Consider the following 23814-nt stretch of genomic DNA (forward strand, 5'->3'; position numbering starts at 1 on the left):
GAGATGCGTTTTGATGGTCTAAAAGTGTGTACACTTGCAGTAGCCAGCTCCACTTAAAAGGGCACCTCAAGCCATTTATACTGAACAAAAATATTTCAACGATTTTACTAAATCAGATTTAATAGAAGGAAATCAGTCAATTTAAATAAATTCATGAGGCCCTAATCTATGGATTTCACATGACTGGGCAGGGGCTCAATCAGAATTAGTTTTTCCCCACAAAAGGGCTTTATTACAGACAGAAATGCTCTTCCATTTCATCAGCTGTCCGGCTGGCTTGTCTCAGACAATCCCGCAGGTGAAGAAGCCGGATGTGGAGGTCCTGGGCTGGCGTGGTTACACATGGTCTGCAGTTGTGAGGCCGGTTGGACGTACTGCCAAATTCTCTAAAGCTGTTGGAAGCGGCTTATAATAGAGAAATAAACATATAATTATCTGGCAACAGCTCTGATGGACATTCCTGTAGTTAGCATGCCAATTGCACGCTCCCTCGAGACATCTGTGACATTGTGTTGTGTGACAAAACTGCACATTGTAGAGCGGACTTTTATTGTCCCCAGCACAAGGTGTACCTGTGTAATGATCATGCTGTCGAATCAGCTTCTTGATATGCCACACGTCAGGTGGAGGGATTATCTTGGCAAAGGAGAAATGCTCACTAATAGGGATGTAACCAAATTTGTGCACAAAATTTGAGAGAAATAAGCATTTTGTGCGTGTGAAACTTTTCTGGGATCTTTTATTTCAACTCATGAAACATGGGACCAACACTTATATTTTTATTCAGTATAAGTAGTTGACTTACAAACAGGGAGTTGACAGACAAACAGAGCTGGCTTGACAAACTGGAGAGGCCAGACCAGGTACCTGGAGAAGGTACAGTAGCTATACTCTGGGCCGTGTTCATTTGGGCATGCAACAGAAACTGTTTTAAAATTAAAACAAGCAACTCCAAGTAGCCCATCACTGTTTCAGTCCCTTTTCTTTCCGGTTGGTGCCTAATGAACACAACCCTGGAATATATAGGCAAAGGTCTATGCCAATCCCACATTTAGAGCTGGTGTGGGCACCCTGAGGGAGATTATGGTGGCATTTAATCAAGCTACCAACATGCTATCAGATTGAGAAAGTTTGTGGTTTATTGGTCTGTAAATTATTAATCTTACACAGGCCACAATTAGCCTGGTCTCAGATTATTTATTTTCTCTCCAAATGGCGTGGCAATGATCATAGGAGTTGGTAAAACCGCACAAACAGATCTGGGATCAGGCAAGACCACACTACTCCTGAGAGAGAAATACTGAGGGCATTTCACCAGAACTCTTCCACGTTGTCTGTGGTATTCATGTCTCTTAAGAGAATTCCAGAAATAGACAATAGTAAATTGAAGGTGGAGGAATTGTCTTGTTATGGGATTATACAAGACATGTGGGGGTTAAGGCATACACACATACAATAAAAAGAGACTGCACTGTTCTAAGGGCATAACTTAACTTCAAGTGGACAGTCAGACCACATGGGGAGAAGATCATCATTTAGACAACAGAGAGCATCCAAAGACAATGAAGAACACATTATATTGGAGAGCGCTCTTTGCTATTGTAAAAAATATGAAAACATGCTCAGTCAGTCAGTAGCAGTGCTGGCTAGAGCAGACATCTCTAGAGATGTTCTATTAACACAACCTTTGGAAGTAGTCCTCCCCATTAGAATAGGATATTGGATTGTGAGGATGTTATTACTTCAGCTTGTTATTTCTACACAAGGTTCCCACTCGTACAGCCAGACAAAAGGGATACAAAGAGCACAAACTCCCAAGGACGAATACTGACAGAACAGGTTGATGGATGTCAAACGAGGGCTATAGGTGAGGTCCAGGCCTCCGAGGATGGAATCTCTCTCTCAAAAAGAACAACTATACTGAAGTCACTCACTATCATTCATTTCACCACAGGATCCCCTGAGAGTATTGATACTGCAGTATCCCTGAGTTGCATAATAACATTATGTCACCCACAGCAGACACTATGTCACAGTAGGGCTATTTGGCATCCTAGCATAACATTATATAATGGTAAGGAGCTGCAGGTGCCTGGTGGATAAGAGTGGAGACCAACACTGGAAAAGGAAGTGCAGTCACAGTCAAAATATAAATCAATTGTACACAGACATTAGCAAATAATATGCCTTAGTATGCAATGGCTTATTTGGTACATGGGAATTTAACCTCAAATGTTATTTTTATGTGCACTACATCAACATGCACAGCCTTTAATCTGCAACAAGTCAATTCGATTGGAAACATCTGTTGGGAAATGCACATACTGTTTTTAATGCTGATTTGAGAATAATCACATGAAAATCTGTCGCCAATTGGATGGAAACCTAGCTACGGACAGCACAAGACAAGCTTGCTGGGGTAACTCAATGTGAAATCTCAAATAGTGTGTAGATCTATAATGGACAGTAGCCTAATATACCTGATTGAAACGAATATCATGGAGGTACACAAATCAAGCCTCACATCAAGATTCAAGATCAGAAAGTGTCAGAAAACATTCTGAAACAGATTCTCTCTCACACACACACTTTTGCATCTTTGTGTGATATTGAACAACCAATTTTTTAAATAGTCAAACAATAGCCTCAACTGGGTTCAATGAACAACCAAGTCAACAAGAGATGGGGATGTTGTAAAACGACTGCAACTGGAGACTTTGATCCTATGAACACACCTCTGTCAGCAGTACCACAGAGGCATGGCATGCAATCCAATAAAGACAAAACGTAGTAGGCCTGTTATCCAACAGTAGGCTAGGCTACCAATCCAGTCCCTGGTGGGGTCATTAGCTGGTCATGGGGATAGCCCCATACCAGCGTTTTGTGCACGTTTTGGTTTTTGTCCTAGCACTACACAGCTGTAGATTCAAATAATCAAATCTTGATTATGATTTCGTTATTTTAAAATCAGCTGTGTAATACTAGGTTAAAAAACAAAACGTGCACCCCTTGTGATCCACTGGACCGAGTTTGGAAACGCTGCCCTATACCTTTAAATTCACACACACTACTCGAGTTAAGAAGTCTCCTGTGTTGACGAATTAGTAGGCTAGAGGGAGCCATATGTAGGTATCCTAAACGGCAGTACTGCACTCAGGTAATTCGCCACTCATTCGGCGAATCACGACAACCGCCCAACAGAATAAAGTCGACTTCAATTGCTTTCACTTACTTTATGAAGTAGCCGGCCCCTTCGTCCGTGAAACCCTCTTCCCATCCTCGAGGTAAATCTGCAATGGGCGAGTAGAAATAAGGTGCGTTACCTTGGAGAGTAGGCGCCTTCCGTGAAAGTTTTCTGCTTCATTGGGCTATATCAACAACGCACAAAAATCAACCCGTTTTATTCTGCAATGTAAACAGCACCAATAGTCTGCTGGTCAAATGCATTAGAGACGAATACATGCATACCTGACCGTATCATATGTCCGGAATTGACAGGTTCGCCCGTTCGCGGATGGAGCCAAGTAGTGGTGCTCGTTTCATCGCTGCCAGAAAGACAAAAACACCTGTTAGAGGCAAGAAACACTAGACAAGCGAACTCTCATTAAAGATACAAAAAGAACGACCACATTTGTATTTCGCCGACTCACTGAACAAAAAACACCCTGCCATCTCCGCAGACACCGAAAGACCATTGCTCAGGTAAGGTGTCGCGCCCAAACGGCGCCGCCATGATCCCGTTTTGAAGTCCTATTTCGTTCACTCTCCACTACATAGTCTCCAAGGAGCTCGAGCCCAATGTTCACCGCTAGGGCGAAGAGACTATTAAAGGGGACGCCTTTCGGCCAGTCAGTTGACGGATAAATGAGTACTTTCCTCCGCCGATATAAAATAGAATGATGCATGAATTAAAGTTATTCAATTGGAAACAAAGTTACAGCGTCTTTGCATAATCTAAGGTTTTGTAGGTATGGCCTACACGTGTAGTGCAAATATTTCAATGATTTAACAGGAATTGCGACTGTAGTATTAGGGTCTATTTCCATATTATTATCGAATTTAGAAATGGCCTAATTTGCTCGAAGTATTTTTAGAGGCATTTCTTAATTTATGATTTTCCCCATAATAATCTGTGCATGGGAATCTATGCAATTAGACATCAAAGACAGAACCAGTTCCAAACAAAAATTAAATAAATACAATCGGTTAAAATTAGGCTAAAACAAGGATTAAAAGTACAAAAATGTAACTAAAACAAATGCTCTCCTCTGTCCTTGCTTCCAACTAGCAACTAAATACTGCTGCTTCTTCTATTCGTTTTAATGGAGGTTGGCATCCAATAAATGTTGCATTACCGCAACCTAGACTGGTGTATACTTTGCTTGAAAATAAAACAAATACCCTACCATCTGACCCTACACACTAAAAACCTGGGGCACAACTTTGGTTTTAGAAGTGGAGGAGACAGAACCAGGTGGGTGTCTGAGGGTCCTCCCTCAGAATATCTTTGGGCATCAAAAGCTATTTCCTACATTTCTACACAATCTATTATGATCCCTTTGTGGTCACTTTTATTGTAAAAAATAATATATGTTCCTAACATTTCAACATGAATGTGGATGCTACCATGATTATGGATAATCCTGAATTAATTGTGAATAATGAGGTGACCAAGAACCCGATGGTCACTCTGACAGTGCTTGAGAGGATCTGCAGAGAAGAATAGGAGAAACTCCCCAAATACAGGTGTGCCAAGCTTGTAGCGTCATATCCAAGAAGACTCGGCTATAATCGAAGCCAAAGGTGCTTCAACAAAGTACTGAGTAAAGGGTCTGAATACATGTAAATATGATATTTCAGTTTTATTTTTAGGAAACATTTATAAAAATCTGTTTTTGCTTTGTCATTATGGGGTATTGTGTGTAGATTGAGGGGGGGGGACTATTTAATACATTTTTGAATAAGGCTGTAACCTAACAAAATGTGGAAAAAGTCAAGGGGTCTGAATACTTTCCGAAGGCCTTGTATATACTGAATAAAAATATAAATGCAAATGGAAAGTGTTGGTTTCATGAGCTGAAATAAAAGATCCAAGAAATGCCTCAACTTTTGTGCACAAATTTGTTTACATCCTTGTTAGTGAGAATTTCTCCTTTGCCAAAATAATCCATCCACCTGACAGGTGTGTCATTTCAAGAAAATTATTTAAACAGCATGATCATTACACATGATGCACCTTATGCTGGGTACAATAAAAGGCCACTCTAAAATGTGCACAACAAAATGCCACAGATGTGTCAAGTTTTGAGGGAGCGTGCAATTGGCATGCTAACCGCAGGAATGTTCATCAGAGCTGTTGCCAGAGAACTGAATGTTAATTTCTCTACCATAAGCCGCCTCCAACGTCACTTTAGAGAACTTGACAGTACGTTCACAACCGCAGAACATTTGTAACTACGCCAGCCCAGGACCTCCACATCTGGCTTCTTCACCTGTAGGATCGTCTGAGACCAGCCACCGGACAGCTGATGAAACTGTGGATTTGCACAACCTAATTTCTGCACAAACTGTCAGAAACCGTCTCAGGGAAGCTCATCTGTGTGCTCGTCGTCCTCAACAGGATCTTGACCTGACTGCGGTTCAGTGTTGTAACCGACTTCAGTGGGCAAATGCTCACCTTCGATGGCCACTGGCACGCTGGAGAAATGTGCTCTTCATGGATGTATCCCGGTTTCAACTGTACCAGACAGATGTCTGACAGCGTGGACGGCGTTGTGTAGGGGCAAGCGGTTTGCTTATGTCAATGTTGTGAACAGAGTGCCCCATGGTGGGGTTATGGTATGGGCAGGCATAAGCTATGAACACAATTGCATTCTATCGATGGAAATTTGAATGCACGGGGATACCGTGAGGAGATCCTGAGGCCCATTGTTGCGCCATTCATCCGCTGCCATCACCTCATGTTTCAGCATGATCATGCACGGCCCCATGTCGCAAGGGGCCTGGAAGCTGAAAATGTCCCAGTTCTTCCAAGGCCTGCATACTCACCAGACATGTCATCCACTGAGCATGTTTGGGATGCTCTGGATCGACATGTTCAAGTTCCCACCAATATCCAGTACCTTCGCACAGCCATTGAAGACGAGTGAGTCAACATTCCACAGGCCACAATCAACAAGCTGCTCAACTAGGGCTGGGCGGTATACCGTAATCCGGTATTGATGCATTGACCGGTTTGGGTTTTAACTTTACCTTCTATAACAGTATTTGAATGTTTGGTTTATTAAATGTCAAATGCTGTGTTTAACGTCCATTTTATTGTTTACTTTGCTACTTGAGTCATTCTCTCTCTCCATGCCGCTTTCCATCTAGCCCCATTCCCTCGACTACAAGACACTAGCGTTCAGCCTGCATGGTGAATGCAACAATGTTGATGACAACGATAATGTTTTCACTTTGCTTCTCAATATAAGTCCACTAACGTTCTATAATTACACTCAGTTTGTGTTTCTTACATCTGTAAAAAGAAAGTTTGTCTTTTTTTAGCTAGTTGGGCCCAAATCTTGTTAGACGCTAATCCTAATCGCTAACTAGCTAATAATTGTACTGAGTCAGAGCAAACCTAATTAGCTATACAGCCTGATAATACCAGTGATGGTGTCGACTGAAATCAGCATGTTTGTGCAACAATATATTCTAAATCAAAGAGGAATACGCAAAACAAGAATGTTAGCTACATGAAGTAGCTAAGAGAACATTCAATGTAGCCAAAGATTATAGGGTCCCCTAGGAAACACTTATCAACACTTTGGTTCCTACCCTGCCACAATTACTCCTCCCTGGCATTTGTTGTCGTGTCAAACACTGTATTCAGTGCCATCTTTTATATTTGAACTATAGAATTTGAATAATCATTCTATTTCCATGATTCCAACAGTTCACCCAAGTGTTTTGCTCTAAATCGCTAGTCAAATCGCAATTGCAACATTTGGTTAATAAGGCCTAGATTGTTTGCCCATATCGTGCAGTCCTATATGGAAATTATCTTAAATATATGCAGAATTGTAACAGTATAAAGCAAACAGAATGAAGAAAGACACATTGAAATCAGTTAGAATGTACAGTTGAAGTCGGAAGTTTACATACACCTTAGCCAAATACATTTAAACTCAGTTTTTCACAATTCCTGACATTTAATCTTAGTAAAAATTCCATCTCAGGTCAGTTAGGATCACCACTTTATTTTAAGAATGTGAAATGTCAGAATAATAGTAGAGAATGATTTATTTCAGCTTTTTATTTCTTTCATCACATTCCCAGTGGGTCAGAAGTTTACATACACTCAATTAGTATTTGGTAGCATTGCCTTTTTAAATTGATCAAACATTTCCGGTAGCCTTCCACAAGCTTCCCACAATAAGTTAGGTGAATTTTGGCCCATTCCTCCTGACAGAGCTGGTGTAACTGAGTCAGGTTTGTAGGCCTTCTTGCTCGCACACGCTTTTTCAGTTCTACCCACAAATGTTCTATAGGATTGAGGTCAGGGCTTTGTGATGGCCACTCCAATACCTTGACTTTGTTGTCCTTAAGCCATTTTGCCACAACTTTGGAAGTATGCTTGGGGTCATTGTCCATTTGGAAGACCCATTTGCGACCAAGCTTCAACTTCCTGACTTGTCTTGAGATGTTGCTTCAATATATCCGCTTAATTTTCCATCCTCATGATGCCATCTATTTTGTGAAGTGCACCAGTCCCTCCTGCAGCAAAGCACCCCCACAACATGATGCTGCCACCCCCGTGCTTCACGGTTGGGATGGTGTTCTTCAGCTTGCAAGCATTCCCCTTTTTCCTCCAAACATAACGATGGTCATTATGGTCAAACAGTTCTATTTTTGTTTCATCAGACCAGAGGACATTTCTCCAAAAAGTACGATCTTCGTCCCCATGTGCAGTTGCAAACCTTAGGCTGGCTTTTTTATGGCGGTTTTGGAGCAATGGCTTCTTCCTTGCTGAGCGGCCTTTCAGGTTATGTCGATATAGGACTAGTTTTACTGTGGATATAGATACTTTGTACCTGTTTCCTCTAGCATCTTCACAATGTCCTTTGCTATTGTTCTGGGATTGATTTGCACTTTTCGCACCAAAGTACGTTCATCTCTAGGAGACAGAACACGTCTCCTTCCTGAGCGGTATGACGGCTGCGTGGTCCCATGGTGTTTATACGTGCGTACTATTGTTTGTACAGATGAACGTGGTACCTTCAGGTGTATGGAAATTGCTCCCAAGGATGAACCAGACTTGTGGAGGTCTACAATTTCTTTTTCTGAGGTCTTCGCCGATTTATTTTTTATTTTTCCCATGATATCAAGCAAAGAGGCACTGAGTTTCAAGGTAGGCCTTGAAATACTTCTACAGGTACACCTCCAATTGACGTCAATTAGCCTATCAGAAGCTTCTAAAGCCACGACATCATTTTCTGGAATTTTTCAAGCTGTTTAAAGGCACAATCAATTTAGTGTATGTAAACTTCTGACCCATTGGAATTGTGATACAGTGACATAATCCGTCTGTAAACAATTGTTGGAAAAATTACTTGTCATGCACAAAGTAGATGTCCTAACCGACTTGCCAAAACTATAGTTTGTTAACAAGAAATGTGTGGAGTGGTTGAAAAATTTGTTTTAATGTCTCCAACCTAAGTGTCTGTAAACTTCCGAATTCAACTGTATGTGTTGCCACCCAAGCGTCACGCACTACTCAAAAAACAAATTCTGATCTTTTATTATTCAAAAAAATACCATCCATAACATCCTTATTTATTTCAAAAAAAAGATTATAATAATTTCAAAACGGGATATGATATTTTGGCCATATCGCACAGCAATATGGAAAATATACAGTATTTCACATCGGTTTAGATGGTACAATAATTCTCCACACAATACTTGTTTTGCCACATAAACTGAAATTAGACCAACTATTAGAATTTTTGCAACCAAGAAATGGCAGTGATTTCTGCACAGTGCACCTTTTTTAAATGGTTGCTTATGTTCACATTTAAGAGAGTGTCCCTAGCACACTCTCTCACATTTTACACACAATAGGGAATGTTTTAGTGAGAATGTGCCATGCTCCTCAATTGTATTATCATCCAATGGCACAATGGTTACTATTAGTTTTTACAAATATCTCAAGCACAATGAAAGGGTACTGAATTAGCCAACTGCATAGCAGTAACATGAAGAGCTGCACAAAGATATTTCGGAGTCTCTTGAGAGGATCTTTGGAAAAATGGAATGAGGCCTTCTTTTTAAAACCCTGGGTCGTTAGTTACACACTAGACACCCACCAGCTCCTCTGTGCATGAACTTTCAGAGGGGTTGTGTCTGAATACCCATACTTGCATCCTAAATAGTAGGCCGTTTGAGTATGCAAAAAAGTTTAATATGTGACATTTCAAAAATGTTGTATTTAACTAGACAAGTACGTTAAGAACAAATTCTTATTTACAATGACAGCCAAACCCTAACCCGGCCAATTGTGCACCGCCCTATGGGACTCCCAATCACGGCCGGTTGTGACAGCCTGGAATCGAACCAGGGTCTGTAGTGAGGTCTCTGGCACAGATGTAAGTGCCTTAGACCACTGCGCCACTCAGGAGCCCGGATGTCATACTCATTTCGGTTTTGATCAATTAGAAATGGGGATGCCCTCAAAATCAACGCATTCGCGCATGACTCATTATCAGTATGAGAAAATAGAAAGTGTTATGTGAATTTTCTAAAATAAAGTACAAATGCCAGGATGTTATACTCATTTCAGCAACAAACAAAAAATATAAATATATATGTAAAATCCAAGTTTTGGACTGCACTGCCCCTTTTTAAAATAATATTGTGTTAATTTGTTTGATTCAAGTTCTATTTAGAACATGCTTCGACTGGGAAAAATCTTTTGGATGGTCATCCAGCTTGGAATTACAACTCAAACTCGAGAATCATCCTAGAGCTCTGACTTATCTGACCTGAAGATCACTGACATCATGATTTTTCCCAGTCTGAGCTCATTTTGTGTCCGAATTCCCAGTTGTCTTGAACGCACCAAAAATAGTATGTTTTTGGCTGAGGGCATACTTTTTACTTAACAGCAGTGGAGGCTGGTGGGAGGAGCTATAGGAGGACGGGCTCATTGTAATGGTTGGAATGGAATCAATGGAACGGTATCAAACACCTCAACCATATGGAAACCACATGTTTGACTGTTCCATTTATTCAATTCCAGCCATTACAATGAGCCGTCCTCCTATAGCTCCTCCCACGAGCCTCCACTGATAAACAGTGTGCTAAAATAGTATGATTAGTAAACAGTATGCAGTTTAGTAGGCAAGCCAGATTTCGGAAATGACCACAAACTTGAATAATGTATAATTATTATAGCCTACCGTGTTCCACCTGAAATAAGCAGTGGGTGAGATGATAGATCTGCATCACCAGACAGTTTGAGACATCGGCTGCATCCCAAATGGCACCCTATTCCCTACATATGGCTCTGGTCAAAAGTAGTGCACTATGGGCCCTGGTCAAAAGTTGTGCATTATATATAGGGAATCGGGTGCCATTTTGGACGCACCCATTCTTTGATTCATGGTCGCCGTAGGACCCCTCATGTTAACCCTGTCTGTTGGCCCCCACGTGACATAATTAATGGATATGTCTGCTTCTTTACAAACAGATAACAGTAGGCTACATGCCCCCCAGACATGCCATAAGCATTTTATTGCCTTGCTTTCCATACAACCACCGCACAATGATTGTCACCTATGTGAATGTTATATAAGAGTTTAAATAAAGTCAGTGGTATTCTATACATTTCCCATGCGTTAGAATACGCACACGTGGTACATGTATTTCATACCTTCAATTGGCCATATACAGAACATAAAGCCCCCAGAACACAGCATAGAAAGACAAACATGTTTTGAGCCTTGTCAGGAAACGTGCGGTCATATGACAAGAGTGAGAGATGTGAGGGCCTTTGTCAGCTTGTTCCTGAGGACAAGGTAACTTGTTTTTTTTTCCATCATACTGTTTGTGACATAACAACCTTATGAAACGTAGTGTTTTGGAATTCCAAGTCTGGAAACGAAAAGGTCCACCTGCCCTATTTTTGTCTTTGTGAACGCATTGTGACTTTGGACCTCTTGAGATAATTGGAACAAAATCATTATCATCCCAAGTAACTTTTTCCTCCGTTGACATTCTCTGATTCTCACAGCCGAGGTAATATCTTAGCAACAGCTCACTGGTGAATCATGGACTCTACTTGACTGAATCAAAGAGTACAAAAACTCCTTCAGCCTTTAATAATCATTTATTACATTTATATAGTGCTTTTCATAACAATCTGACAGCACTTTTAAAAAAAATATCAAACTAGCAATACATGTGTAGCCTAGCTATAGTTAGCTTTTATTCTGTGGGTCTCTGCGGCTCCTTACCCGGGGGTGGTGTTGTGCCTTATGTTGTGGTTTGTGTGAGGGGAGAAGACTGGAGGCATTCAGTGGCTTTGATTTCCTCTCCTCTCCCCTATTGGGTTGCAGTGGGCAGCAGTGTTCACACAGGCACCTCAACAACAACAAAAGAAAACGCCTGACACTGCAAGATGGGATCAAGGGCAGAGAGAGGTTATGGTAGCTGCAGAACGCAAAGTCTTATAAAGTGTGTGTTCTACATCGTTGTTGTTGTGGCTCAACTAAGGGACAGAGGACTCCCCTCATCCATGACACCGTACAGTGCACATTAGAACGCTTAGCTCAACAGTGACGGCTCTAACCCTCAAAGTCACACGCGCGCGCGCGCACACACACACACACACACACACACACACACACACACACACACACACACACACACACACACCGAATTCAGGTAAAGAGTCGTTTGTATTTACCCTCGTCTCCACATCCTATCATCTGGGACAATAAAGCATTTGGCTAAACTCATGTCTTTTTAGTCCATGGCCTAGTTTGATGCAGCAATTTCTGATTGGGAAATTAGCATGCAGTTAAAGTGCACCATAAATGCAGATTGTTCAGTTTGGTATGATGGTGTTTGCAGGACACATTGTATATAATGTCTCATATTACTTTGGAGTTGTTCCATCCAGTCTAGTTTGACGCCTTATCCTTATCTTTGGAAAACGAACAACTCGGAGGTGAATGCAAAGTTCGTTGCATACTATCCGGTTCCATTCCGATAGCCTACTGCTGAAATTCCATGGTATTTCAAGGTGAGTCCCTGCTGTTCCCGAGGTAGAGCAGCAGCAGTATTAGTGTTGCCTCGGGATCTCTCATTCTGGGAGAGGTCAGGTGCTGAAAGACAACATCGTGAAGGCAAAGGTTTCTCTGAGGGTAAACACACATGCCACCTGACAAGGAACAGGATCAGGAAACAAGATTAACTAAGAGTTACTTACTGAACAGACAAATATCCTGAAGGAGTGATTTGTATACTGTATGTTCCTGACCATAACTTAGTGCAACTCTAGGGACAAGGTTTTTGTAGATATCCTTAGAAATAAATCCAAAAAGAGGGGGGAAAATACAGTATGTACAGCATGTATTTTTACAGTATAAAATACAATATTTATTGTACAGTATGCATTTTTACAGTATAAAATGCAACATGTGATGAGGTAGCCTGAGTCCCAGTTGTCATTGTCATGCCATAGGAGTTGGCAAGAGAGCACAACCAGATCAGGGATTCAGGCGAGGGATCATAGATAAAATCCCTGTGGTAGGGATAAGCTAGGATTGCTAAGAAACAGAGCACTCTATCGTTTAGCTCCTTAGGAACGGTATTCCAGGACATTATTGATTCTTGTAAATCCCTTCAAGCTTTGTAACAACAGACAGGTGAGTATTGTCTGGCTTCTGCCTTGATTCCATTACAGGGTGTCCATCCAATTAGAAAGAAGAGCGGGAGAGTGTGTGTGTGTGTGTGTGTGTGTGAGAGGGTGAAAATAGTCATTTAATTAGACTAAAAGCAGTACTTGTAGAGCAGGGGTGTCAAAGTCAAATGGACGGAGGGCCAAATAAAAAATTTAGCTACAAGCCGAGGGCCGGACTGTTCGAATGTTCATTGAAAAATTTTTAAATGACGCATATAGTCTAGTGAACCTAATTGAACCTACTGAAAACCTAACAAATATATTCCAATATGATCAGATAAATAAAGCAATATTTTCTTATGGCTCTGTCAGTAATCTTTAATTTTCAACAGACACAAAAGACAAATTTCCTTTATATAAAAATCCCCATAACATGAACATTAAATGAAAGAAACCGGTATTCAAGGCACCATCAGTAGCCTATATTTTCTATTTTAGCAAAAGTGGGCTAAATTTACTTCAAAGAAAAAAACAATAATAGCAATTTTCTATCATCCACTCAACTGAAATATTTTTAAAATATAATTGGATTGAAATACAATAAAATAAAGTGCAAAAATCTAGCCTTTTGTAGCCTTTGTTCCATGTCCATATTCTTGTTTTTGTCCGCGTGTTTCGTTTCATAATGTCGTCTCAGATTATACTCTTTCAGTACCGCCACACTTTCTCCACACAGAAGACACACAGGTTTTCCAGCTACCTCCGTGAACATATACTCCGACTCCCACCTTGTTTGAAACCCCCGGTTCTCAGTGTCCACCTTCCGTTTTGCCATTTTTGATGGGTATCTGAAAGTTAATTTTACTGTGATGCTGACGACTGCTGTGCCAATAAATATTGAAATGAAGCAGCCTACTGCTCGGTGCGTCACCGTTGCATTGTGGGAAATGTAGTATTGGTGCGTGTAAAAGATCTGCGGGCTGCCGGCTTGCTGCGGTCTGCGGGCCGGTTCTAATAATAAATCAAGATCATCCCAGGGGCCGTAAAAAACCTTCTCGCGGGCCGGATGTGGCCCGCGGGCCTTGACTCTGACATATGTGTTGTAGAGTGAGGCTGTGCCTCCACAACATCACACATCCAAGACAATTTAAAGCCAAGTCCATTTGTGGGCTTCATCAAATGGACCGCTCACAGTAGATAGAGTGCGCCCTTATGCTGGAAGTGAATTACTTTTCCATGTTGCTCTTTCACCTTCTAATCACTCATTGTAGTGTCTTTTACCTTGTCTGTCTGGAACTTGTTTATCGATTTAGATGGGGCAGTTGGAGTGCAGTCCTTTGTTTGAAACAGTCAGTCGATTGGTTGGGCCAGAGGTCTATCACTTAAAGTATAAGGAAGTACTGTACATTTGTCAGGCAAGTATTTATCAATAGAGCACTAATGATTTACATAGTTATCGCCTGCTGCAATGATATGATGTCCAATAAAATCTGATCAAATCAGTAGGGAAAGTATGATACAATTCTTGTGAGGCAACTTTCCAAACCAGCAGTGTTGGAGTAGTGAACTACATGTAGTTCAACTAGTAATTGAATTACATTTTGCAGCCAAGAGACCAGAGGTGGTGGAATGAAGTGCTCTGGTTCGGGTGTAAATTTCAGTATAACCTGAAGGTAGGGAGGGGCAGTTCTCCTTAGGCTCCGTAGGCAAGCACTATGGTCTTGTAGCGGATGTGAGCTTCGACTAGAAACCAATTGAGTGTACGGAGGAGCGGGGAGACATGGGAGAACTTGGGAAGGTTGAACACCAGATGGGCTGCGGTGTTGTGGATAAATTGCAGGGGTTCGATGGCACAACCACGGAGCCCAGCCAACAGAGTTGCGGTAGTCCAGACGGAATATGACGAGTGCCTGGATTAGGACCTGCGCAGCTTCCTGTGTGAGAAGTTTGTTGTTGAGCATGAACCTGCAGGAGCGAGTCACTATTTTGATGTTTGCAGAGAACGGCAGGATGTTGTCCAGGGTCAAGCCAGGATTCTTTGCACTCTGGGAGGGGGAGACCGTGATGGAGAGGTCTTTTCAGAATGTAATTACTTTTTTTGCTATGTAGCGGTGTAGCTAACTACTGGAACTGCACACTACTGTTTTTTCAAAAAGAAGTAAGCAATTTCCTTTCTTCTTCGGCATCAGACCTGCCTCATTCTCCCTTGAAACAACATACTTTTTGTGTTTATAAGTCTAAATGACACATTCTGTTAACATCTGACTCCAGAGTGATCTGTCTTGCAATGTGTAGTGTGATGTTTCAGATGTAGAAATTATAATGTATCACAAAGTAGTTATCTAAAGTTACTTTGAAAAAGTAGTTAAGTAAACTATATTTTTCTGAAGGGTAGCTTTAGTTTAGCTTAACTTGTAGTGTATAGTAATTGGTAGCTTGGTAAACTATATTTTCAGAGTAGCTTCCCCAACACTTCAATCCAGTGCATTCCGTAAAATTAAAGGATATGAAGCATGAGTTTTTACTCAACAAAGTAGCACACTGTGGTCAAAGACTTTAACTTAGTTGTCGTCACATACTGATTACCTATAACTACAAACATGATTTTTATTTTATATTAATTAACTTCTGGATATCTTCTAAACTACCCACAATGCACTATTTCTCAATGTCATATGGAGAATTTACTCTGCGTTAGCTAGCTTGAGCTGGCTAATGTTAGCCACTACCCATGCATACGAGTGTTGGCAGTGGTGAGCTACAATCCATCAATCGTGAGGTGTGACGTAAACAACCAATCAGATTCCCCACGCGTGGGGGCCGTGTGATTCTGCTCGGCTGCTCCAGTCTAGGCAGCTCTGACCTCTCCTGCACGACCAGCAGGCTTGCCTCTGGCTCAAAAGGAAAGTGGAAAATCATTCCTGCTCTAATTGTTTAGTACCTTGTCTCTTCTTTGTATCTTCCGTTCTCCAATATGTTTGGTCAACTTTTTTGACCAGTTCTCCACAAAGTAGGTTACCAAAGGTTATCAAACTTGGCTTAGTACTAGTGCGCTACAATAGCTGACTCACTGCTGTTGTGATCATTTCTATCTCCTGGAGCCTTACTCCGATCGCAGTCTTATTGTTGATTCTTCCCCTTGTCTCCTGTGCCCAATGCCGCCTCTGGAATCTATCTACATTGGATTTACCTCAGTATATCGCTATTGGATTAGCGGACTCTCCCTAGGCTGGTGAAACAGCCTCTCACTCTGAAATGCCTTTTCTTGGCTCTTCTTTGGTAGCTAACTCGGCCGTCAATCGGTAAGACTCTGCTCTCTCTATTTTATATCCGCTGGCTTTTTGTTGTGTGCTATGGGTTCCTGTCTGTGCTAGACTAGTTTTGTGTTGTTCTCTGGCTTACTACTTAGCTATGTCCACCGTGATAGTTGGCATATATCGGTAACATTATTTTGATAACCGGTTAGATGATGTATTTTAAAAACCTTGGTTTACTTTAATGTAGCTGTAATCTAGGTGTTGGTAGCAACTGGCTGACTCATGTAGTAACGTTAGCAGGCTGGCAGTGGTGTAAAGTACTTAAGTTGTGGGGTATCTGTACTTTACCATTTATATTTTTAACTACTTTTACTCCACTACATTCCTAAAGAAAATAATGTACTTTCTACTCCATACATTTTCCCTGACACCCAAAAGTGTTTGCGTTCTTAGGAAACTATGCAGTATTTAGTTTTTTTATGTATTATTTCTTACACTGTTACCCCAGGAAATCTTAAGTCTTAATACATACAGCCGGAAAGAACTATTGGATATAAGAGCAACGTCAACTTACCAACATTACGACCGGGAATACAACTTTCCCGAAGCGGATCCTCTGTTTGGACCACCACCCAGGACAATGGATCGGATCGCAGTAGGAGACCCAAAACAATGGCGCCGCAGAAGGGGCAGATGGAGCGGGGTTCTGGTCAGGCTCCGTAGACTGGCACATCGCTCACGAGTATACTACTCGCCAATGTTCAGTCTCTTGACAACAAGGTAGACGAAATTCGAGCAAGGGTTGCCTTCCAGAGAGACATCAGAGATAGTAACATTCTCTGTTTCACGGAAACATGGCTCACTCGGGATATGTTAGTCGGTACAGCCACCCGGTTTCTTCATGCATCGCGCCGACAGAAACAAACATCTCTCTGGTAAGAAGAAGGGCAGAGGTGTATGCCTTATGATTAACGAGTCGTGGTGTGATCATAACATACAGTAACTCAAGTCCTTTTGTTCACCTGACCTAGAATTCCTTACAATCAAAAGCCGACCGCATTATCTACCAAGAGAATTCTCTTCGATCATAATCACAGCCGTGTATATACCCCCCCCCCCAAGCAGACACCTCGATGGCCCTGAAAGAACTTCATTGGACTATGTAAACTGGAAACCACATATCCTGAGGCTGCATTTATTGTAGCTGGGGATTTTAACAAGGCTAATTTGAAAACAAGGCTCCCTAAATTTTATCAGCATAACCAATGCGCGACCCGGGTTGGCAAAATTCCCTCCCTCGCCCTCCTTTCGGCAAATCTGACCACGACTCCATTTTGTTGCTCCCAGCCTATAGACAGAAACTAAAACAGGAAACGCCCGTGCTCAGGTCTGTTCAACACTGGTCCGACCAATCTGATTCCACGCTTCAAGATTGCTTCGATCACGTGGACTGTGATATGTTCCGGATAGCCTCAGACAACAACATTGATGTATACGCTGATTCGGTGAGCGAGTTTATTAGCAAGTGCATCGGTGATGTTGTACCCATGGTGACTATTAAAACCTCCCCCAACCAGAAACCGTGGATTGATGGCAGCATTCGCACAAAACTGAAAGCGCAAACCACTGCTTTTAATCAGGGCAAGGCGACCGGAAACATGACCGAAATTCAAACAGTGTAGCTATTCCCTCCACAAGGCAATCAAACAAGCTAAGCGTCAGTATAGAGACAAAGTAGAGTCGCAATTCAACGGCTCAGACATGAGAGGTATGTGGCAGGGTCTACAGTCAATCACAGATTACAAAAAGAAAACCAGCCCCGTCGTGGACACCGATGTCTTGCTCCCAGACAAACTAAACAACTTCTTTGCTCGCTTTGAGGACAATACAGTGCCACTGACACGGCCCGCTACCAAAACCTGTGGGCTCTCCTTCACCGCAGCCAACGTGAGTAAAACATTTAAACGTGTTAACCATCGCAAGGCTGCCAGCCCAGACGGCATCCCTAGCCGCCTCCTCGGAGCATGCGCAGACCAGCTGCCTGGTGTGTTTACGGACATATTCATTCAATCCCTATCCCAGTCTGCTGTTCCCACATGCTTCAAGAGGGCCACCACTGTTCCTGTTTCCAAGAAAGCTAAGGTAACTGAGCTAAACGACTATCGCCCCATAGCACTCACTTCTGTCATCACGAAGTGCTTTGAGAGACTAGTCAAGGATCATATCACCTCCCCCCTCCCTGACACCCTAGACCCACTCCAATTTGCTTACCGCCCCAATAGGTCCACAGACGACGCAATCGCAATCACACTGCACACTGCCCTAACCCATCTGGACAAGAGAAATACCTATGTAAGAATGCTGTTCATCGATTACAGCTCAGCATTTAACACCACAGTACCCTCCAAACTCGTCATTAAGCTCGAGACCCTGGGTCACGCCCTGACCATAGATTGCTTTGTATGTTTCTATGTTTTGTTTGGTCAGGGTGTGATGTGGGTGGGCATTCTATGTTGTATGTCTAGGTTGTCTTATTTCTATGTGTTTGGCCTAGTCTGGTTCCCAATCAGAGGCAGGTGTCAGTCGTTGTCTCTGATTGGGAGCCATTTAGGTAGCCTGTTTTCCTTTGGGTTTTGGTGGGTGGTTGTATCCTGTGTTAGTGTTTTCACCATACGGGACTGTTTCGGGTTTGTTTGTACTTTTGTTACTTCGTTCAGTGTTCTGTTTGATTTATTAAAAATATCAATATGGACACTTACCACGCTGCGTATTGGTCCGATCCTTGCTACTCCTCGTCAGACGAAGAGGACGAAACCCGTTACACCCTGGGTCTCGACCCCGCCCTCTGCAACTGGGTCCTGGACTTCCTGACGGGCCGCCCCAGGTGGTGAGGGTAGGTAACAACATCTCCACTCCGCTACACTACAGTGGTAGGCTTGATTACCAACAACGACAAGACGGCCTACAGGGAGGAGGTGAGCAGCCTCGGAGTGTGGTGTCAGGAAAATAACCTCAAAGTCAACAAAACAAAGAAGATGATCGTGGACTTCAGGAAACAGCAGAGGGAGCACCCCCCCTATCCACATCGACGGGACAATAGTGGAGAAGGTGTAAAGTTTTTTTTAAGTTCCTCGGCGTACACATCACGGACAAACTGAAATGGTCCACCCACACAGACAGCGTGGTGAAGAAGCCTCAGGACGCTGAAGAAATTTGCCTTGTCACCGAAAACACTCAAACTTTAACAGGTGCACAATCGAGAGCATCATGTCGGGCTGTATCACCGCCTGGCACGGCAACTGCTCCTCCCACAACCGTAAGGCTCTCCAGAGGGTAGTGAGGTCTGCACAACGCATCACCGGGGGCAAACTACCTGCCCTCCAGGACACCTAAAGCACCCGATGTCACAGGAAGTTCAAAAAGATCATCAAGGACAACAACCACCCGAGCCACTGCCTGTTCACCCCGCTATCATCCAGAAGGTGAGGTCAGTACAGGTGCATCAAAGCAGGGACCGAGAGACTGAAAAACAGCTTCTATTGCAAGGCCATCAGACTGTTAAACAGCCACCACTAACATTGAGTGGCTGCTGCCAACATACTGACTCAAATCTCTAGCCACTTTAATAATAAAAACATGGATGTAATAAATGCATCACTAGTCACTTTAAACAATGTTTACACACCCTACATTACTCATCTCATATGTATATACTGTACTCTATACCATCTACTGCATCTTGCCTATGCCGTTCGGCCATCGCTCATCCATATATTTATATGTACATATTCTTATTCATTCCTTTACACGTGTGTGTATAAGGTAGTTGTTGTGAAATTGTTAGATTACTTGTTAGATATTACTGCATGGTCGTCACTAGAAGCACAAGCATTTTGCTACACTCGCATTAACATCTTCTAACCATGTGTATGTGACCAATAAAATTTGATTTGAAGAACTCGTTACATTTTGAAGGAAAATTGTCTAATTCACGCACTTAGAGAAAATCCCTTGTCATCCCTACTGCATCTGATCTGGCGGACTCACTAAACACAAATGCTTTGTTTGTAAATTATGTTGGAGTGTGCCCCTGGCTATCCCGTAAATTTAAAAAACAAGAAAATCGTGCTGTCTGGTTTGCTTAATATAAGGAATTTGAAATGATTTATACATTTACTTTTTGTAATTACATTTACTTTTGATACTTAAGTATATTTAAAACCAAATACTTCTACTTCAGTAGAATTTTACTGTGACTTTTACTTTAGTATTTTTCTATGAAGGTAAATGTACTTTTACTCAAGTATGACAATTGGGTACTTTTTCCACCACTGCAGGCTGGTAGGGCTAACATTTGCAGGCTAGTAGGGCTAACGTTAGCAGGCTAAAAACCTTTGCAAGCCGATTTGTAACAACAATAGTTACACCACCGTTCTCTTAGTCTGGGGTCACTTAGAAATGTCCTTGTTTTCCATGAAAACATAGATGAAATTAGTTGCAAAAATGAATAGGAAATATAGTCAAGATGTTTACAAGGTTATAAATAATGATTTTTAATTGAAATAATAATTGTGTCCTTCGAACTTTGCTTTCGTCAAAGAATCATCCATTTGCAGCAATTATAGCCTTGCAGACCTTTGGCATTCTAGTTGTCAATTTGTTGAGGTAATCTGAAGAGATTTCATCCCATGCTTCCTGAAGAACCTCCCACATCTTGGATTGGCTTGATGGGCACTTCTTGGGTACCATACGGTCAAGCTGCTCTCACAACAGCTCAATAGGTTTGAGATCCGGTGACTGTGCTGGCCACTCCCCATTATAGACAGAATACCAGCTGACTGCTTCTTCCCTAAATAGTTATTGCGTAGTTTTGAGCTGCACTTTGTCATTGTCCTGTTGTAGGAGGAAATTGGCTCCAATTAAGCTCCGTCCACAGGGTATGGCATTGCAAAATGGAGTAATAGCCTTCCTTCATCTTTTCATTTTTTCTGCGTCTTACAAATGTTCTTCTTTGTGATCAGAACACCTCAAACTTAGATTTCTGTCCATAACACTTTTTTCCAATCTTCCTCTGTCCAGTGTCTGTTCTTTTGCCCATCTTAATCTTTTCTTTTTATTGGCCAGTCTGAGATATGTCTTTTTCTTTGCAACTCTGCCTAGAAGGCCAGCATCCCGGAGTCGCCTCCTCACTGTTGACGTTGAGACTAGTGTTTTGCGGGTACTATTTAATGAAGCTGCCAGTTGAGGATTTGTGAGGCGTATGTTTCTCAAACTAGACACTCAAATGTACTTGTCCTCTTGCTCAGTTGTGCACTGGGGCCTCCCACTCCTCTTTCTATTCTGGTTAGAGCCAGTTTGCACTGTTCTGTGAAGGGAGTAGCACACAGCGTTGCACGAGATCTTCAGTTTCTTGGCAATTTCTCGCATGGAATAGCCTTCCTTTCTCAGAACAAGAATAGAGTGACAAGTTTCAGAAGAAAGTTCTTTGTTTCTGGCCATTTTGAGCCTGTAATCGAACCCACAAATGCTGATGCTCCAGATACTCATCTAGTCTAAAGAAGGCCGGTTTTATTGCTTCTTTAATCAGAACAACAGTTTTCAGCTGTGCTAACATAATTGCAAAAGGGTTTTCTAATGATCAATTCGCCCTTTAAAATGATAAACTTGGATTAACTAACACAACGGCCTCTGTACGCCTATGTAGGTTTCCAGCTACAATAGTAATTTACAACATTAACAATGTCTACACTGTATTTCTGATCAATTGGATATTTTAATGGACAAAAAATGTGCTTTTCAAAAACAAGGACATTTCTAAGTGACCCCAAACTTTTGAACGGTAGTGTATATAGGATGAGCATTGACTAGAATATGTTATATACATATAAAGTGGGTAAAACGGTATGTTAACAGAGTGGTGCAGCGGTCTAAGTCACTGCATCGCAGTGTTGCGGCGTCACTACAGCCTGGGGTTTGATCCCAGGCTGTGTCACAACCGGCCGTCACGAGATTCCCATAGGGCGGTGCACAATTGGCCCAGCGTCGTCCGGGTTAGGGGAGGGTTTGGCTGGGGGGACTCTTTAATAGTCTGATGGCCTAGAGATGGAAGCCGTTTCAGTCTCTCGGTCCCAGCTTTGATGGACCTGTACTCTCTTCCTTCTAGATTCTAGCGGGGTGAATAGGCCGTGGCTCAGGTGGCTGAGGTCCTTGATGATATTTTAGGCATTCCTGTGACACCGGGTGCTGTAGATGTCCTGGAGGACAGGCAGTGTGCGCCCAATGATGCTTTGGACTGACCGCACCACCCTCTAGAAAGCCCTGCGGTTGCGGACGGTGCAGTTTCCATACCAGGCGGTGATACAGCCCGACGCTCTCAGGGGAAGCTTGTTGCCTGCTAAAGTAATCCAGAACTAATCCGCTACTAATCCAGCCACTGTTTGTTTAATGAAACCTCAGTCTGCCATTGCTTGGACAAGCTTCAACATGGACCTCCCTGACAGACAGGATCCAAATAAGTGTGTGTGTGTGTGTGTGTGTGTGTGTGTGTGTGTGTGTGTGTGTGTGTGTGTGTGTGTGTGTGTGTGTGTGTGTGTGTGTGTGTGACAAAAAATGGATGAAAATGTGAGCATGAGAGAAAGAGACAAGCATAATAAATAATGTGATGGAGACAGACTGACCCGTTTGGTATACATGAATTCTCTATTGTTTAATCTTTGATTCTCCCCCCCCCCCCCTCCAGCTTGGTAGGAGACCATGATGTCTGGGGGCATTTGCCCACCTCCACAACTTCGCATCAACAAAACCGTTGGCAGTATTTATTTTGAGATGCTCGGAAGGTAAAGCATTTCAAAGAATTTAACAGCCACACAAACATGCTCGCGCACACACTTTCGGTACAAATTTCCCTATTGTCTCTTATGTAAATGTAGTGTGAATAATGCATGCACTTGCAACTTACGTAACAGTGAAATCTCCAAGCAGCCCTGAAGGAACCTTTTCCTGTCTTGTGCATCACAATACAAATATACAGTGCGTACCACATTACTAACACAGATAGTTTGATGCTAAACTTTATCTCTAGAAAACAACACCTCGCCAATTGTTTTAAATAAAAACTCTTTATTAGCCATTAGCAAAGACCTAGGGGACATTACTGCTATGTACTTCTTTATCGCTTCACTTGTTGGATTGAAAGTGAAGCAACCCCTTTGTGTTACTCGGGCCCCCTCTGCTGGCTGTTATGTTATGCCAGTCACTCTGTACATGATGTACAGTAAATGCTGGGTTACGGAGTAGGGTGAAGTTTCCCCTAACATTTTCAGCCAACTTACAAGCAAATACTTTTATGAATTGGTTACAAATCAACTTGCAAGGTTGCTAGCCAACTAACGGTAGCCCTACCAGCCTGCTAACGTTATGTTAGCACTGCATGAGTCAGCCAGTTGCTATCAACACCTAGCTTACAGCTACTTTAAACTGAACCAAAGTCTTGGAAATACAGAACGCCATCTAACCAGTTATCAAAGATTGTTAGCTATATGCAGTTCTTAGCCAGACAGCTAACATTAGCTATTTAGCCAACTAGCTATTAGCCTAGCCAGCCTAGCCAACCACCATGGTTATGGTGGGCAAGCCAGAGCCCAACAACTGGAGACTAGCTAGAACACT

At 42.3% G+C, this 23814-nt stretch overlaps 1 protein-coding gene across 2 annotated transcripts in view; it reads right to left on the reverse strand.

The window, feature by feature from the left end:
* LOC120052352 (pleckstrin homology domain-containing family A member 7-like) overlaps positions 1-3774 on the reverse strand; it is a 174964-nt gene extending 171190 nt beyond the window's left edge. For both annotated transcript variants that reach the window (XM_038999208.1, XM_038999207.1), the window contains exons 1-3: positions 3651-3774; positions 3469-3545; positions 3233-3290 (exon numbers count right to left, since the gene is read on the reverse strand). In XM_038999208.1, the coding sequence (XP_038855136.1) occupies positions 3233-3290; positions 3469-3545; positions 3651-3733 (218 nt within the window). In that variant the 5' untranslated portion in view covers positions 3734-3774. The remainder of the gene's footprint in view (positions 1-3232; positions 3291-3468; positions 3546-3650) is intronic.
* Positions 3775-23814: the final 20040 nt, after the last annotated feature.

The sequence above is a fragment of the Salvelinus namaycush genome, chromosome 8 (assembly GCF_016432855.1).
Source record: "Salvelinus namaycush isolate Seneca chromosome 8, SaNama_1.0, whole genome shotgun sequence".
Classification (NCBI taxonomy): domain Eukaryota; kingdom Metazoa; phylum Chordata; class Actinopteri; order Salmoniformes; family Salmonidae; genus Salvelinus; species Salvelinus namaycush.